This window comes from Hippopotamus amphibius, chromosome 16 (assembly GCF_030028045.1).
Source record: "Hippopotamus amphibius kiboko isolate mHipAmp2 chromosome 16, mHipAmp2.hap2, whole genome shotgun sequence".
Taxonomy (NCBI): domain Eukaryota; kingdom Metazoa; phylum Chordata; class Mammalia; order Artiodactyla; family Hippopotamidae; genus Hippopotamus; species Hippopotamus amphibius.
Window position 1 is genome coordinate 11377712 of NC_080201.1, and position 18867 is coordinate 11396578.

At 36.1% G+C, this 18867-nt stretch overlaps 1 protein-coding gene across 7 annotated transcripts in view; it reads right to left on the reverse strand.

Moving 5' to 3' along the window:
* Positions 1-18867, reverse strand: part of CNTNAP4 (contactin associated protein family member 4) — a 259940-nt gene that overhangs the window by 85625 nt on the left and 155448 nt on the right. For 5 of the 7 annotated variants that reach the window (XM_057711745.1, XM_057711746.1, XM_057711749.1 and 2 more), the window contains exons 5-8: positions 11952-12155; positions 11181-11365; positions 10244-10387; positions 6882-7143 (exon numbers count right to left, since the gene is read on the reverse strand). In XM_057711745.1, the coding sequence (XP_057567728.1) occupies positions 6882-7143; positions 10244-10387; positions 11181-11365; positions 11952-12155 (795 nt within the window). The remainder of the gene's footprint in view (positions 1-6881; positions 7144-10243; positions 10388-11180; positions 11366-11951; positions 12156-18867) is intronic. The other 2 variants (XM_057711748.1, XM_057711750.1) reach the window with 1 other exon arrangement.

Sequence of the window (18867 nt, forward strand, 5' to 3'; positions counted from 1 at the left end):
ATAACAAAGGGAGTCCAACTCGAGGATGGAAGATGCCTTAGAGGACTGGGGCAGGGAGGGTGGGGGGGACTCGAGGCGGGGGGAGTCAAGGAAGGGAGGGAATACGGGGATATGTGTATAAAAACAGATGATTGAACCTGGTGTACCCCCCAAAAAATAAAAAAAATAAATAAAAAAAAAAAAGAAAGAACATAGATGTGGAGGCATTATTGTTTGGGTCAGACAGAATTGAATTATGCTATTTTTGTATTAATAGTCTGAAATGATAATTGAACACATCTTAATTTAGGTGTTACAAAAAGGAAGATAAGTGAAGATAAAAGCCAGTATGCCCACTTAAATAACAGAAGTAGAAACACTACAAAGTCATTCCATACCTATTTTGCTTACTGCACAGCTAATGTAAAAAATAAATCTCTAAAAACAATTTGAGAAGTATGTACTATGCAAATGTATTCAGCATAAGAAAACTTCTGAAAACCAGAATTTGTAAAACAAGTAAAAGCAGTATTATCGTAATAATAAACATCTGTAAATGTAAAAAAATTAAAAATAAAAAAAAATAAAAAGCCCTCTTGCACAGTGATGAACTGCTGTCTAGTGTTCTTAAGTGTAAGAAGGATATGATGTGCCTTATGGAGAAAATACATGTGATAGATAAGCTTCACTCAGGCACAAGTTATCGTGCTCTTGGCCATGAGTTCAATGTTAGTGAATCGACAACAAATACTAAATAAGGTGTCTTCAAACACAATCACACATACAAGGTTGTGTTGACTGGTGGACAAAAATGTTGTCACCAGAGGCTCTCAGGAACCTAACCCTATATTTCCCCTGGAAACAACGGTTTAGTATTTGCTAATTCCGTGTTAACAGCAACTTCATAGAACATGACTACTGCAAGTAATGAGAACTGACTCTATATATACAATTCCAAGTATATTCCTAATTTTATATAAATATGGGAAAGGGCTGAAAGCAAATACCTCTACATATAAACAGTAATTTTTGCATAAAAGAAAATGGTGGTTGTTTTTATTTCTATTTATAATTTTTCTGTATTTTCCAAGTTTACATGTATAATAAAAATCCTATGATCAAAAATCAAGGTTTTCTTATCACCTATAAAAATAGTCTCTAGTCCTTCCTAAGGCAGTCCCAGTGTCAGAAATCCAGGAGATGGTGGAGCCTTTCCCTCTTAAAGGGAATTAAGTCTACAAAGGTTCTGTTTTGAATACTAAGCAGACAGGTAGAATCTAAGTCTCTCTGTTGTAGATAAACCAGTAAGGTTTACCTTCACCGAAAATTCAACTCTGGATGACTTTGCAGGTCAAATTACTAAACAAAAATATAAGTACTGTATTAAACCTAAAAGTCATAGGCCTCTTTCCTGATATTATGTATAATTTCTTTATTTCCCCAGCTATTTTTGACCACAAGCTTTCAGAGAGAAAATGCATGGAAGCTCCCTTAGATGCTGAAGCTCTTTGCCCTGGACTCATTTAGTATAACACGAATTCCATCCTGGGCACCAAACCTTATTTTTACATTATATCCATGAAGCAAAAAAGATTTCTAAAGACCCAACTCTGATTGAGTTTGTGAAAGATAATGAGAAAGACCTAAGAAGTGAAAAATGAAGAATGTAGGCTAGATACTTTTAGACACATTTTCTAAGAGTAGACTCTGAAATAGACGGCTGAATAGAGTTATACAATCCCTGACGGTATGAGATTAGACTAAAATAAATTGTGTCCCAAATTAGTCATCCTGTGCTTCCTCTAAGAGGATACACTTAGAGTGAAAACCCTTGTACTGAGCTTTGCGTCACACGGACGAACACCTCCCACCCTCGTCACCCCACCATGCGTCTCCCACCATCTCTTCCTCAAAGCTTGGATGTGCCTGGATACAAGGCTCTGCTTCTCTTATCTCATCTTAGGCTTCCCATTGGCCTGGGACGGTGCTCATCAAAGTGTGTGTGGTAATGACCACTTTCTTTTCTGATCCACTGCAGATGGATACTTTTATAAAATTCAATAGAAACGAATGACTAGAACATTAAAGAAAGAAGATATATAAAATACAAGCCCACTGACCATATGTTTAGATGTTGCGGCAATACCTTCTTGCTATAATGGTTTCTAGGATCTTACTCTCCATTTTTGTACTTATCTTGGTAACAAGCATTTCACTGAACCAGTATATTCCAGGGAGCACACTCTGAGAAGCAGTGCTCCGGGTAGCTGCTGGGTGGCTGCAGCAGGATGAAGTCAAAGGCTCGGGGACATCTTCTGTCAATATAGAAGCTAATTTAGATTAAGAACACAAGTCTGTCAGGACAGCCACTCGGATCTGACACAGTTAAATGAACCCATCTGCCCAGCTTGCGGATTACTAAGCTGTGCTGTGTTTGTGGGGGATCCTTCACAAAGCTATTCTCGAGCCGCATGTGTAATAAACATCGCTTGCTTGTGATGAGACTTTTATTACCCGTCAAGGGGATTTATTACTCAAATTAAATAATGAAAGACCCATTTAATTCATTTCACCTAACTCTACATAACAAAAAGGACAATTTTTAAATTGGATTCTGTTTTTCTCTTAAGTCTACAACTCCTTCCACTTTAATGTCTGATGAGAAGCAAGCCCCTTTCCAAGGCCACATCACGGTGGAAGAGGGGAAGGAAAAGAGGACTTGCAGAATTTGTATTTTTTCTGACTCATGGTGATAGATAACTAAATGCTAATTCTAGTACACTGCTCCCACCACTCACAACTTCTGAATGTAGGGGAAGGGATATATTGTTGGTATAATAATAATAATAAAATAATAACAACAGTTTTAGTGACTATTATTCATAACAGGTACTGTGTGCTTTATATGCATCATGTCATTTAATCTGCAGCATTACTATTGTTATTCTCATTTTAAATATGGAGAAAATAAGACTCAAGAGGATAAACACATCACCCATGAAAGTATCCAGCTGGTGAGCTGATTCCAAAACACACACCCTTCTCAGCCTGCAGGACGGGTGGTCCCCTTACTGTGTTGCTCAAGTTAAACTTTGAGAAAGAGAAAATCAGCCCCTAAGAGCTAGGGGCTAGTGGCCTGGTACTCTCAGGGAGGCCTTGCTGGTGTGAGATGCTGGTGGGCACCCAGAGCTAGGCCTTGGTGTTCTCCCGTTGAGCATAAACTTACAGAATATCAATATCAGCCAAGGTCACGCTGTCACTACAATGAAAAGGGACCAAAAACAAATAAACAAACCCCAAAACTACTTTATAATCTGGTTTAAGCACAGACAAAAGCAAGGCTACTGTGCAAACCGCAAAAATACCAAATCCTGTCCTGGATAATATGAATGACAACTGATTTTCTAAATCAGTTACAGATTTAGCCTATTTCATTCCTCCATCCTTCTAAATAAAATTTTCAGAAATATTTAACTACACAGTTACCCTTACCTCCTAGCAGCATTTAATCCCAAGCAATTTTCCATTTCCTCGAAACCTCCCCCCAAAACAGCTAACAATGCAATATCCTATGACAAGTCGTCCTTAACACCTTTGTAATGAGACTTTTTCATGGTTACCCTGGGTTAGGGTTCTCCTTGTTGCAATAAGCAACAAACCCAACCTATTTGATTGCAGGCATGATACTGCCGTCTTTGGGTGGACCACTGACAACTCCAGCTGGAAGAACAGAAGAATAAAGGGAAAGGTTTGCAAGTGCAGGTGGCAGGAGAATGTGGGATTGTTTATAAGAACCTTCCCCCTTTCTCCCTTCTTCTCCTTCTCCTCTTCCTCCTCCTCTTCTCTTCTTCTCTTCTCTTCTCCTCTCTTCTCTTCTCTTCTCTTCCCTTCCCTTCTCTCTCTCTCCCCTTCTCTCTTTTTCTCTCCCTCTCAGACTCCAAAACACACAGACACAAAATACAGGAGGAAGAAAAATGTTTATCTCTGCTCCTCATATATAATCTTCAAGGACTAGTCTTAAACTGCTACAGAAATATTGTGACAAGTTAGCTGCCAGGAATCCACAGAGTAGGATGTGTAAAGGAAAAAAAAACAAAGCCTGCTATATAGGGTAGGTTCTTTGCAAAGGGGCAAAAGGCAATTATAGAAAGGCCATTACTGAAGGAGCAGCTGAAGGATTTTGCCTGTTCCAAATAACTTTCAGTGCTCTGAAACTATGCCATACAGTCCTACATTCACTAACTATATCCACTAACCAGAATTAAAGATCCATGACACCAGACAGCTCTTGCCAAGAGGAAAATATGGAGGTCAATGCTGCCAATCACTTCAGGGGAAAGTGGGATTTTCAGGAAGCCATGGGATTCTTCTAATGTGAACGGTAGGAATATTCCAACAGTGAAAGGGAAGAAGGGGGAACTTTAAAAACGGCTTCTCCTGGGGGAGGCAAATCAAGAGGGCGGTCCCATTGCCAGGCCATGAGAATCATGAATGCCTAGTAACTGAAACATGCAGAGACGTCTCATATACAGCAAGCCTGCATCTGCCAGGCCCTGCCCATGGGAGCAAGAAGCTTGTTTTCAGGCCTGATTTTCACCTTTAGGCAAAAGCAACAGCAGAAATGTAACACTCACAGCAGAAATCTCAAATTTGACGATAAAGAATTTGTTTCAAATAGGAAAATATAACCGCATTGCTCATTAGGTTCTTGATCTGAATGATTTTTGCTTTGCCATCTATAAAGGCGACAGACTGACAACATTCTGTCTCGTGAGCGATTTTGTAGTGCAGCGAATATGTTTTATGATTTAGACTATTACATCTTTACTATTTCAAAGATGACAGAGGCTGACAATATTTTTGAACCATTCTAAATGACGATTTGCAAAACTCTACATCACGTTAAAAATTAAGCCTAATAATTCAAACATTTGTAGAATTCCATTCTTCCTCAACACAATTTAAATTTTTATTCCATCGTCAAGTACATAAAAACGCTGAGTTTTGAAAACGCGTGAGATTAATAATTTATATCTCCAGTAGCAAAGAAAAATTGAGCCATTCTTATATCATGGAATGATTTAGTATATGATACTAACTCACCAATAGGTCATCGATTCTCTTCAGAGTCATTATGATACAACCTGACAACTGATTTAATTATTGAACACTGTTCCTGTGAAAGTGTTCTCCTATGAGATAAACAAATGGACCACCCACCCAGACCATTTAAATAACCCACTTTCACACACAAAATGTACTTTCCTCACCGAAAGTAGCGAAAATTAATATTTTAAGAGAAACTAGAAAGATGGGAATGGGGGAGTTGGTATGTAAAGTCCTACTTGTGTTCTCTGAAGTGCACCAATTATACTATATCGACAGTCATATTTTGTCAGGGATCCTTATTATTAGCTATGGGCACAATCACTAAGTCATATGATGTCATCATAGATTATATTGTACATGGATTTAAACATTAATTTTTAAAATCATTTGGGGTAGTCTAGATAGACTTACACCTGGTATTTTATTAAATCTGCATGCCTGTAAAGTGTTTAGAAATGAACTAGCTTCATGGGGCTCAGTACAATAACGTTGTACTGAAGCAGCTTCTTTAAAATGTTGAAAATTAGGTTGTGAATATAACCACCCCAGAGGATGTCAAATACATCACAATAAACTGCACATTAATAGCAAGCTTACATTTTTAGGCCCTCATTTTAGGGAGCCTATTAATTATTAATATGACACTGATTAATTTATTTTCCTTTGTCAAGATTGCAAATCTACCACATTTTGAGTATTACATTAAAAAGTCACAGGACAGTAACTCTTAAAAATGATAATTGATGTTGAAGTTTCAGTTCCCACATTTAAACTACAGTGACATATGAACAACAAAAAAGATACACAAAGACTAGGTGTATTCATTTCTATACTTGTTTTTCTAATATTTGGTTTCTGACTGTATTTTAACTTTTTTTCCTCTCCCAGTCATATTCTATTAATTTCGATCGTAGTTAACATAGATGAGTAGTACAATGGCATCTTTAAATTGTTTTTAAAGATCATTTATTAAACTGATGTAGCAATTTACCCCAATGTGACCTCTAGTTGCTTGGCTTGGGTATTATTCCATATATATGAAAATGTGATGGAGATCCTTTGTCAAGAACTATATAATTTTAATGAAGAGACAAAAATATCCCTCACCCAAAGCACTGACCTAAATTAGACATCAATTTTCCAGACACTCATATAGTCTCCTTAATTATATTACTTGTAATCATTAAAATGGTACCGTATTGCCTAGAAATGCAGAGAATTCCATTTGGTTCCCACATGAGAAACTTTACACAAATCTTTTCCCCAAATATATGCAACTCCACACAGACTACAGCAGCAAATAAAGTTAATTGGACTAAATATTTAGGTTTTACATTCACACTAATATTGAGATACAGATAAAGATTCCAGAAAGACCCCTCCCCATCTCTCAAAGACCAGATATGAGTAATAACTGTTACACAAAGACTCATCTTCCATTGAAGACACCCAGCAAACTTGGCGTCCATTTCAAAGTCTTTCACATTTTCCCCAAAACGCATTCCTCAGGATATACTGATTTACCTGGATTGGGCGAGAGGGTCACAGAAGGAAATTTCTATTCCCCCACAACTATCATTTTCGTTAATAAGAACTGATAGTGTTGAAGCCATATTTAAAAGAAAACTGGAATTGAGTTCCTCTAAGGAAGGGATAATCTTATTAACTCAAGTATTCATTTGTTAAAGAAATATTAATTTTGGGGTTAAGCATAAAATTTTATGGAGAAGGGACAGAGAGATAATGAAATCTTTCAAACCCATACGCTTTGCCTGCAGGAATACACTTATTACCTGCTGTGATGTCACTGGGTAATTTTCCTGGATGGTAGAGATTCAGCTTAAGTTTTCCATCATTAAGCAAGAGGAGGAGACCCCCTGAAACCAGCTGAAGCTCAACGAATAGTAGAAGCCCTGCCTTATTCCAGGTTTGAAATTGAAAAGTGGCAGAAACCTCGTCCTCCCCGGAAAAGCCCGGCAGTGCTAAGTAACTCCTGGGGCTCAGAAAAGTCACAGGCACAGACTGTGGTTGTGAACAAGAAAACGACACATTTCCCTGAGAACAGAGTAAAAGAAAAAGCTTTCAGAATGACACTCATATCACATTAGTAATTAAATCTGAAATACAGAGGCTGTATTTCTCAATTTTAAATTACCCCCAATTTAAAACAACAGTTGCTATCAACATGGATATACAAATCCTTGCTATATTTGTCTTAAAGCTTCTTCAAATCCAGTGAAACGTGATCAGGCAAATCTTACCCTGGGTTTTCTGCATGAAATTATTTTCTCCCCACCTCTCAATTTTCACAAAGGTATCTAACTCAATGCAATTGAATTCAATAAAAATTTATTTAAAACAACTCTTTATTTATGTTTTACTTGGTTTTCCCTTCCTACTTATTTCACCCTTTTGCTGCCTTTGGCTTCTAACCCAGCCCATAACATAACCAATATTAACGAGCTACTGGTTTTCCTCTTATATTTTTTTCATAATTTTCTCTGTTCCATTGACATATACATACACACACACACACATATGTATATACATGTTTAAATTGTGTGTTCACTTATATGTACATTCACCTAAATATATGTTTTGAATACATAGGCCTACACACTAGGCATTATTTGTTTTATTAAAATAGGAGCCATGTTTTATGCTGTTTACTGCATCATGATTTTATCAGTAACAAATACCTTATGGAAATCTCTTTGAGTTTCCACATCTGGCATAAGCCTAATTCCTACTTTTATTGATTGCTTAATATTCTACTATGTGCATGTTCCAATTTTCAGTCAACTGTTTCCTTGTTACTGTATAATCACTTTGTTTCCAGGTTTTGCCTCTCTTAGCAATGCAGGAATAAATAACGCTGTATGCTTCTCTGTGTGCTGGTATTTCCAGTTCTGCAGGAGAGGGTTCTAAATAAAGAACTACTGTATCTACATGTTTTAATAAATATTTCCAGCTTCTTCTCTACGCTCCAAAAAAAGTTAAATTCTCCACATTTCCCACAGTAGTATACAAAGATATGTTTTTACCTATATCCTTGACAAACATATGCTTTTCCCCACATCCTTGACAGCAATAGGTATTATATATCTTTTAAATTTGCATAAGTTTAATGACAAAATGCCAAAGTAATGTATCATTCTTATTTATCTTGCCTTTACCTAATAGTGAATCTAAGCATTTTTCATGAGTCTGTTGCTATTCTGGACTTGCTTTCCTCAGAATGGTCTGTTCATACCTCTGCCTATTTTTCATTGCTTTAGGTTTAACATTGCACAATACAATGTACAATATACTTACATTCTTTTTTTGAACCATTTTTGTCTTTTTCTTATCATTATGCCCTTGTCATCAGATTTACATGTATTATTTCTCATCTAATGGTTTTTAAATAGATTTTCAAGATACATTAGAATTGCATGGATTTTCATTAAAATATTGTACATGAAAGATTTTGCTATTAGAGTTAAATACATATTTAAAGATAAAAAAAAAGTTAAGGTCTGAACTATTTAGAAATAATTAGCATGTTCCTCAACAGGCTTCAGAAATCAAGATAAATGTTTTTATTTTTCCTAAAAATAATCTTTAACAAATTTTCTAAATATAGATTTGAAAAGTCAGTGAACACTATTTAGAAGACTACACATTGGAATTAAACTACTGGTCTTGGTTAAACGAAAACATTTGGCTATACTGTGATTCTGCTAAAAGTGAATTAGCTTTCACTGCAGACAAACATCTTGTCCCAATGAGTTAAATAACAAAAGCTGAAGAGTGAAATACACTGACCCATAATATAAAGGCAGTTATAAGACTAACAAACTTGATAAAAATGGAAACATTTACCAGCTGCATTTGGACAGCTGTCTGCTACCCTACAAGCAGCAAATCCTCTTGGCAATGAAGAGTGGGTGTTAGCTGCATGCGCAGCTTCTGGAAACTCATTTTGCAATGAAACACTCACATCTATCTCTCTATAATATTTTTATTTTCCATTTAAATCCTTTTCCCTTTTATAAAAAAAAACTATTTAAAAACCTTGCTGGATGGTGTTGTCATATAAATACTATCAATTCACACAGAGAATTAGGAATAAAATGTTTTGTAAGCAACAAATAATCCCATGATGTGTTTTGGGTTTTGCTGACACAACATGAGCTTAAATTTACATATTCTGAATTTTGAACAATTAAAGAAATGTATTCAAATGGATAGATGTGTCTGCTTATCTATCATCAAGCTGGTTAAGCTGGAAACCACGTTTTGCAGAATCTCTTTGCTTGTCTTGCTCTGGTTAAAAGTTAGCCAAAAAGGGAGCTTGCAGGATATCTGCATCAGAAGCTGGCCACTTTCCCCCAAAGGTTTTCTGGGTGTGATAAAGCCCAGTGAAGGATGATCACAGAGGGGCTGATTTACTCCATCTTCTCCTGGCTCTTTCACTCTGCTCCATCTCTTCCTCCAGACAGCTGGCCTCCACTTTCCAGTGCCTCTGACAATTGTTAAGATCCAAGTCCTAAAATAGATTCCGTGTTCCTAAACTGATAGTGGCGCTGCTTCCCTGACTGAACCCTGGCCAATACAGCTGTATTTAAATTCTGCCGTATTTGCACAGAATTAGAATATAATGTAGCCTGACCAGCACTGCTCTTGGGACAGACTGGCAGATGCAATCTTGTAAGAGTCTATTAGTTTCTTTTATTGGTTATGAATGACCATGGCAAAATACAAATTTTTCAAATGTTTCTCTAATATACGCGGATGTTATCTGATTCCAGGCACTCGGTATGCTGCTTCAGAGAGTGTGTCAGGGAGTATCTTATTAAGGAAATTACAGAGCAAAAGAAATTAGTCTCCTGGTATTAATAATATCATAACAAAATAAATATCCAGTTGTACCAAAAAAAAAAAAAAAAGCCTGCTTTACTTCATATAAAAATCAAATAATCGTGCCCTGTGAATTTTAATTTTTTTATATAGAATTAATCCTTTACATGCATTTAACCAAGTAGAGAAATTTTTTCAAAGAACAAGGTTAAAGTCTAAAACATCATATCAAGTGGGAATTCAAAATGAATCAATTCTTTGTGTGGAAAAGCCACACAGTTTTCCTCATTTGTTCACATGAAGACTCTCTTACCATAATGATGATCTGTGGGTTCCGTCGCTTGGCCAAATCAATGATATCCACTCCATTATAATAGAGATTTTCTAAACACCCATGAAAATGTTTATGGGGGAATGACACTGATTTTCCAGGTGCTGGAATCCCTCCAAAGCTGATCTTAGAAAGAAAAATGGCATCAATAATATTGTTTAGTGATTTTTTGATAATCTGCTTAAATAATTACGATTAGCAACTACAGCTGTAATCATCACAAGCAAATTTTTCAGTACCCTATGCTGCCATACTGTTAATTTCAAATGGAGATTAAAAAAAATTAAGATGCAGATTTTAAAACAAATTTATGAGCATTCAGTTTTCACATATACTAGAGCTTGATTATTCTTACAAGTTGCTAATCACACCTGATTTTAATATGTTTTGGTTGCTGAAAAAAATACGTCTTTACATCCATGGTAAACCTTGACCGCTTTAACAGTGTAACCGATTATAATGACATTTTATTTTATATACATTTCTGGCACACACTGATATTTGTGCATTTGAATTGATTATTAATGAACCAATTAATCTATTTATTGCTACATTCTCTCCATAAATCTGCACTGTTCAGGAATGCCCTTTACCCACCCCCACCCCCAAATCATGCAACACATTCCATATTTACTGGTGGTAATGAGATCTCTTTGTGGAGATTTCCTACATGTGGCAATTTGTGACTACGTATTGCAGGTAAAAAAGATAACATTTCTCTATAATAATACATTAATACATTGGGAGAAAAATGAAGCTTCAGTAGTATATGCACAAAATTTGCTCCTTGAGTTAGGTCACCTAGAGGAACACTTCATCAGGACCTTGAGGGTAGGTTCTCTATAGAGTATTTTCTTTTGTGTGGCTACACTACCTACAAACCACGAAGCCTGCATTAACTGAAATGTAACCATCACACCTCATGATCGAGATGCAGGTAACTGAATTCTCCCTGGGCATGGAAACGATGCCTGTGCTCGTCCACTGTAAAGTTGACTCGTTTGCCCAAACGCTGGACGAGCACCGAATGCCAGTGCTGGTCGTCCAGCAGGCTGCCCAGGCTGAGACTGACCGGGCCGCGAGTGGAGGGCAGCTTAGCTTCACCTTAGAAGAGAAAAAAAAATAACAGCACCATTACTTCCAGTTTAAAAAGAGAAAAAAAAAGTTTCTTTTGGGGGGACCAGAGTCTCTCATAATAACTGCAAGCCCTTTCCATGCTCTCCATTCAAAACGCTAGTCTGAATTTACCTCAAGTTTGAATATAATATCCTCTCAACCTTGTTGTAATTTCTTCCACTGTTAATTCCCTTTATTAGCATTACCCATCATCACACACTTGTTTTCAATGTAAATTTTATCTTTGCTACAACCTCATTATTTTTACTACCTCAATATTTTTCAATAATCCATCCCTGGCATCATAATGTTTGAAAATAGCTAAGTGGTTCTATCAGTACCATAAGAAACATCAAATGAGGGTCTTGTACAGTTTGCAAATTAGGAACCATTTTTACATGAAAGTGCAATATTGGCGCACATATATATATACACACACACATATCTATATAAACACTGGAATGCGGAAATAAGGCACTTTAATTATAAAAAAAGATAAGCTATAAAAGCATAAAGTTACTAAAGTGATAACTAAATGACCAGATTTTCAAGCACTTTACCCAAATAGTTTTACCTGAATTAATAAGTAAAAAGAGTTTTCCTCTTCTTAATTCCAGTGTGATGTGATCTCCATTTTGCCCTTCCCGGTGGAGTAGAATCCCATCACTCCGCATGGTTTTAAATTTCAAAGAGATTGTATCCTTTATTGGGCTCAGGGATTTTTGATCGAATCTGTAGAGAAGGCAACTTTTCCCTTCAAGATCAACCACCTCTGATCCTAAACAAAGATATTAAAAGTCACTCTAAGGGTAAATATGCTTTTCATTAAAGCATTTTTAAAAGTATATGTATAGAGAGAGCATTATACATGTATCCATACACGTATATTTCAGCTCCAAGCCAATCAAAATAATGGAAAATAAAACCACCAAATGTCTAATTCCTTCCTGATACCTGGGATAGGGTCCATTTTAGTCTTTACTCATCTATTTACAAAATTCATGACCTAGAAATACATTACATTTTGAAATGTATTCCTAATTTTCTCTTATATTATTAAAGACTTTCTCATTCCACAAAAAAAATCAAGGAAAATCAATATCCATAATCAATATCCATAAAGCCACTTTGCATATTTCATGATCAATATGCTTAATGACATTCTTGAAATGCTGAAGCTAAATGGTTTTTTAGCTTCTGGAAAATGCAGTTTTGAAATCTCAAAATTCTTTCATATGCGCCATACATAAAAGAGATGGACATATACATACATACACATACATCAGACTCATCAAATGCCACCTCAAGTACATATTAAACTGACCTTTGTGTTTTGTTTTATTTTATTATTTTTGTGGCTAAGTAATAGTATTTAAAAGCAATGCTATTTTCTGTCTTCTCAAGGGCGTTGTTGGAAAGATATTCACTTAATGACATTATAAGGGCTGTTCTGCTGCATCTGTGTCATAGCTGTGACACTGACAGGTTTTTTCAGCTTTGTGACAGTGTCTTATCTACTCATTGTCAAGATCACTTTTATTCAGTTCATCTGAAAAAAGATGTCATGTTATACCAGTAACATAATAGTACATCTGTCAAAATCAGTTGCACTCCAAGCAAGAGACACAAAAGGAACTGATAATACTCAGAAAGCCTAGCAGTGTTTCCTACATTTCACAAGTCAAAGATTTTTTTTTAAGGCAATTACCCTTGAGAGTGCATTTCTGTAATAAATGAAGAGGTTAGGGAAACCCAATAAAATAGGAAGCTATTTTTCAAGCGGTTAGGTAACTTCTCCCAGTCAACAAAACAACATTACAGTGTACTCATCTTTGTTTCATTCGACAAAATTATTACATCTACTTGTATGCCCAGATATGCATTTCATTCAGATTATCCACCATATTTAATGTGAACCATTTATATTCACCACCGCCCCCAATTTTTTTCAACAACTTTATGCAGCTATCTTTTGGAAATTGGGAGGTCTGATTTTTCCACATCTTGTTAATGAGCTTATGAAGAATTCATTCGCCAAGTGCACATGAATAAACATTGCATTCTGTAGAAAGAGTAATGTTAACTGAACAATTATTCCTTGTTACATAGCTGAATGAATGTGCATGGCAAAAACACAACTCTGTGTCAAATACAAATAATGTGTTCTATGATTATTAGAGTACGATAAATTAAGAAAAATTCCAATAAGACAGACTTTAAATGCTGACACAATTGGAGCAATGCAGTTATCTCTGAGTTAATGCATCGCTTAAAGGCAACCATCATTATAATGATTTTATTTCAGATAAAATCTATTTTTGGAATTAGCTACCAAGAGAATTTTTTCCCCAATGAAGGTCTAGCCTGTGATACTTTAGCCTACTATTTCTTTTTTTCCCCTCTTCTTCACTATTGTTATTACATTATAATGGTCATATTAGCCTTTCATGGCACCGAAAGCTTTGGTGCCTGGAATACTTCCATCAGCAAAATGGGATAGAGAAAAACATAATAGACTACTGATGCCTAAAGCAATGGTATACTGTTCGTGTCTTAAATAGAACCACTTGCCATTTTTTCCCGCTCTTACCTACTATGTTCTTACTTCACAGGTGTCACACTAAGTAATTGGTGTGATAATTCATTCAACAAATATTTATTTAGCCCATCTTGTTTGAGGCCCTGGGATGGATGTTGAGATAAAAAGAGGGATCAACAGCAACATGGCACTTGCCCTCACGGAACGTACATTTAGTGAAAATGGACATCAGGTAGCAAGTAAGTTCATATACCGTTGTAGACCGTAACAGGCACTCTCATCAAGATTAAAAGAAGCCTGGGGTCACTTTAGTTCAGGTACAAGCTCTGAGGATGCTGAGAAACTCCAGTGGCAGTCAGTAACTCAGCTGCCAGCAGAAGGAAGTAGGTGTAAGGGGGCTCCCCTTGAAAAAGGGGGCCTGAAAGCAAGAAAGTAGTAAAGTAGGCCATTCAACAAACTCACTACAATCACAGCACAGATTTCACATGCATATGAACAATACCCTTCAGGGAAAAAAAGCTAAACAGAAATCAGAATGTGAGTACAATGTTAGTACAGGGAAACTTCAAGATCTATCCATGCAATACATGTATAAGGATTCTCATAAAAATAAAGAAATTCAGGATAGTTCCTAACAGTATTACTTTAGATAGAAAACTCACTTATAAAAGCTATTTACAGAACTTACCTGATATATAAAAAACATATGATTTTAAAAAATAACCATAAAACACTGTGCTATGATAAATACAGTTAATGATATAAAAATCTGGAACTATCTGAAAAAAATTAATCTTTTTTTAAAAATTTATTTATTTATTTTTTATTTATTTTTTTATTATTTTTTTGGGGGGTACATCAGGTTCAATCATCTGTTTTTATACACATATCCCCGTATTCCCTCCCTTCCTTGACTCCCCCCCCCTCGAGTCCCCCCCACCCTCCCCGCCCCAGTCCTCTAAGGCATCTTCCATCCTCGAGTTGGACTCCCTTTGTTATACAACAACTTCCCACTGACTATTTTACAGTTGGTAGTATATATATGTCTGTGCTACTCTCTCGCTTCGTCTAAAATTAATCTTTTGAGAGACAGAAGTAGAGAGAGGAAGAGAGAATCTGAATTCAATATCAGCAGCTATTGGGTTGGCCAAAAAGTTCATTTGGGCATTTCGTCTTACGGAAAAACCTGAATGAACGTTCTGGCCAACCTAATAGTTCTCCAAGGATGCTGGTGGGAGGCAGAGGTATACAGTCTCTTTTGAAAGTGATGTTACCACTGTTAATAAAATTGGAAAAACGGGAACATAAATCAAAGAAATAACTTCATGTCCCCTCAGTGTCATACTGGAGCTTTTTAAGAGGCCTGTCTAAGGATTATTTAATTCTAGGTGAATTCACAAATGTCTGATTTTACTATTTATTACTGATTAGGGCCAAACTCTAATTACATGTTAATTTGCAGTTCTTTTTTCACAGTAAAGATGCAAATAATTTCCATCTGGTAGAAAATATATGCCCGAAGGTTATATGGTTTTATTGCCCTGTTGGACATTATTTGTATACTTAACCTAGTGATAGTAATCCAACATTATTTCTTGGATTCCTAGATACACTTGGTCTCTTAAATTTTCTTTGGACCACCTTTACCATCCTTTGGATTCCTTCTTTAATAAATCATATGCATCTTTGATATGTGTTTATTCTATATTTGAATGAAACTCACTCTTCTACATTTTTGAAAATTTTACTTTTAATGTTACTAATTTAAAAAGTGCAATTGGGCTTCACATCCTTGACTGGGGAAGCAACATTTCAAGTCTTAGCCATTACTGGTAACGTTCAGGGTGGAATTTATTTTCACTATTCCACAAAAGTTTTCAGATTTTTTGTTTAAGAACTTTTATTGAGATACAGTTAACAGACAATAAACAGCATATATTTAGAGTGTACAATTTGGTGTCCCAATCTCCCAGTTCATTCCCCCCCAACCCTCCCCGCTTTCCCCACTTGGCGTCCATGTGTTTGTTCTCTACATCTGTGTCTCTTTTTCTGCCTTGCATTTCCTCTTTCATAGTTGTTAGCATTTGCCTTGTGTATTGAGGTGCTTCTATATTGGGTGCATATATATTTTTAACTGTTATCTCCTCTTCTTGGATGGGTCCCTTGATCTTCATGTAATGTCCTTTCTTGTCTCTTGTAACATTTTTTATTTTAAAGTCTGTTTTATCTGATGTGACTATTGCTACTCCAGCTTTCTTTTGGTTTTCATTTGCATGGAATATCTTTTTCCATCCCCTTACTTTATATGTATGTGTGCCTAGGTCTGAAGTGGGTCTCTTGTAGACAGCATGTATATGGGTCTTGTTTTTGTATCCATTCAGCCAGTCTGTGTCTTCTGGTTGGTGCCTTTAGTCCATTTACATTCAAGGTAATTATTGATATGTATGTTCCTATTACCATTTTCTTAATTGTTTTGTTGTTGTTTTTGTAGGTCCTTTTCTTCTCTTATGTTTCCTGCTTAGAGAAGTTCCTTTAGCATTTGTTGCAGGGCTGGTTTGGTGGTGCTGAATTCTCTTAGCTGTTGCTTGTCTGTAAAGCTTTTGATTTCTCCATCGAATCTCAATGAGATCCTTGCTGGGTAGAGTATTCTTGGTTGTAGGTTCTTCCCTTTCATCCCTTGAAATATATCATGCCACTCCCTTCTGGCTTGCAGAGTTTCTGCTGAGAAATCAGCTGTTACCCTTATGGGAGTTCCCTTGTATGTTGTCATTTTTCCCTTCTTGCTTTTAATAACATTTCTCTGTGTTTAATTTTTGTCAATTTGACTACTATATGTCTTGGCGTGTTTCTCCTTGGGTTTCTCCTGCCTGGGACTCTCTGCACTTCCTGGACTTGGGTAGCTATTTCCTTTCCCATGTTAGGGAAGTTTTCAACTAGAATCTCTTCCAGTATTTTCTCAGGTCCTTTCTCTCTCTCATCTCCTTCTGGGACCCCTATAATGCGAATGTTGGCGCATTTAACATTGTCCCAGAGGTGTCTTAGGCTGTCTTCAGTTCTTTTCATTCTTTTTTCCTTATTCTTTCCCGCATCAGTGCTGATCACCATTCTGTCTTCCAGGTCACTTATTCGCCCTTCTGTCTCAGTTAATCTGCTGTTGGTTCCTTCTAGTGTATTTTTCATTTCCGTTATTGTGTTGCATATCTCTGTTGGTTTGCTCTTTAATTCTTCTAGGTCTTTGGTAAACTTTTTGATCTTTGGATCCAGTCTTTTTTCAAAGTCCTGGATCATCTTCACCATCATTATTCTGAATTCTTTTTCTGGAAGGGTGCCTATCTCCTCTTCATTTAGTTGTTTTTCTGGGGCTTTATCCTGTCCCTTCATCTGGTACAAAGTCCTCTGCTTTTTCATTTTCTCTCTTTCTGTGGCTGTGGTTTTCAGTTCCACAAGACAAAATACTGCTGATACTGCTTGATACAGCTGTCTGCCCTCTTGTGGAGGAAGCTATCTAGGAGCCTCCTAGTTTTCAGATTTTTGAACTCTTGAAAAAGTGCTGACTTCAGTCTATACTACAAAGCTACAGTAATCAAAACAATATGGTACTGGCACAAAAACAGAAATATAGATCAATGGAATAGGATAGAAAGTCCAGAGATAAACCCATGCACCTATGGTCAACTAACATATGACAAAGGAGGCAAGAATACACAATGGAGAAAAGACAGTCTCTTAAATAAGTTGTGCTGGGAAAACTAGACAGCTACATGTAAAAGAATGAAATTAGAACACTTCCTAACACCATACTCAAAAATCAACTGAAAATGGATTAAGGACCTAAATGTAAGGACAGATACTATAATAGTCTTAGGGGAAAACACAGGAAGAACACTCTCTGACATAAAACGCAGCAATATCTTTTTTTTTTTTTTTTTGCAATATCTTTTTTGATCCATCTCTTAGGGCAATGAAAATAAAAACAAAAATAAACAAATAGGACCTAAGTAAACCTAAAACCGTTTGCACAGTAAAGGAAGCAATAAACAAAATGAAAAGACAACCCATAGAATGGGAGAAAATATTTGTATATTTGCAAATGATGCAACTGACAAGGGATTAATCTCCAAAATATACAAACAATTCATGCAGCTCAATATCAAAAGAACAATCCAATCACAAAATGGGCAGGAGACCTAAACAGACATTTCTCCAAAGAAGACATACAGATGGACAAAAAATACATGAAAAGATGCTCAACATCACTAATTATTAGAGAAATGTGAATCAAAACTACAATGAGATATCACCTCATATCAGTCAGAATGGCCATCATAAAAAAATCTACAAACAATAAATGTTGGAGAGGGTGTGGAGAAAAGAGAATCCTTCTACACTGTTTGTAGGAATATAAATTGGTACAACCACTATGGAGAACAGTATGGAGGTTCTTTAAAAAACTAGATCTAGGACTACCATATGACCCAACAAGCCCACTCCTGGGCATATATCCAGAGAAAACCATACTTTGAAAAGATACATTCACCCCAGTGTTCACTGCAGCCCTATTTACAATAGCAAAGACATGGAAGCAACCTAAATGTCCACTGACAGAGGAATTGACAAAGAAGATGTGGTACACATATATAATGGAAAATTACCCAGCCAGAGAAAAGAATGAAATAATGGTGAAAATAGTATGCTTTATATCAGGTGACTTTTAGCACAATAAAAAAAAAACATTAAAAAAAAGAATGAAATAATGCCATTTGCAGCAACATGGATGGACCTAGAGATTATCATACTAAGTGAAGTCAGAAAGAGAAAGGCAAATATATAATATCTCTTATATGTGGAATCTGATAAAAAATGATACAAATGAACTTATTTACAAAACAAAAACAGACTCACAGATCTTAAAATTCAACTTATGGTTACCAAAGGGGAAACATGGGGGGTG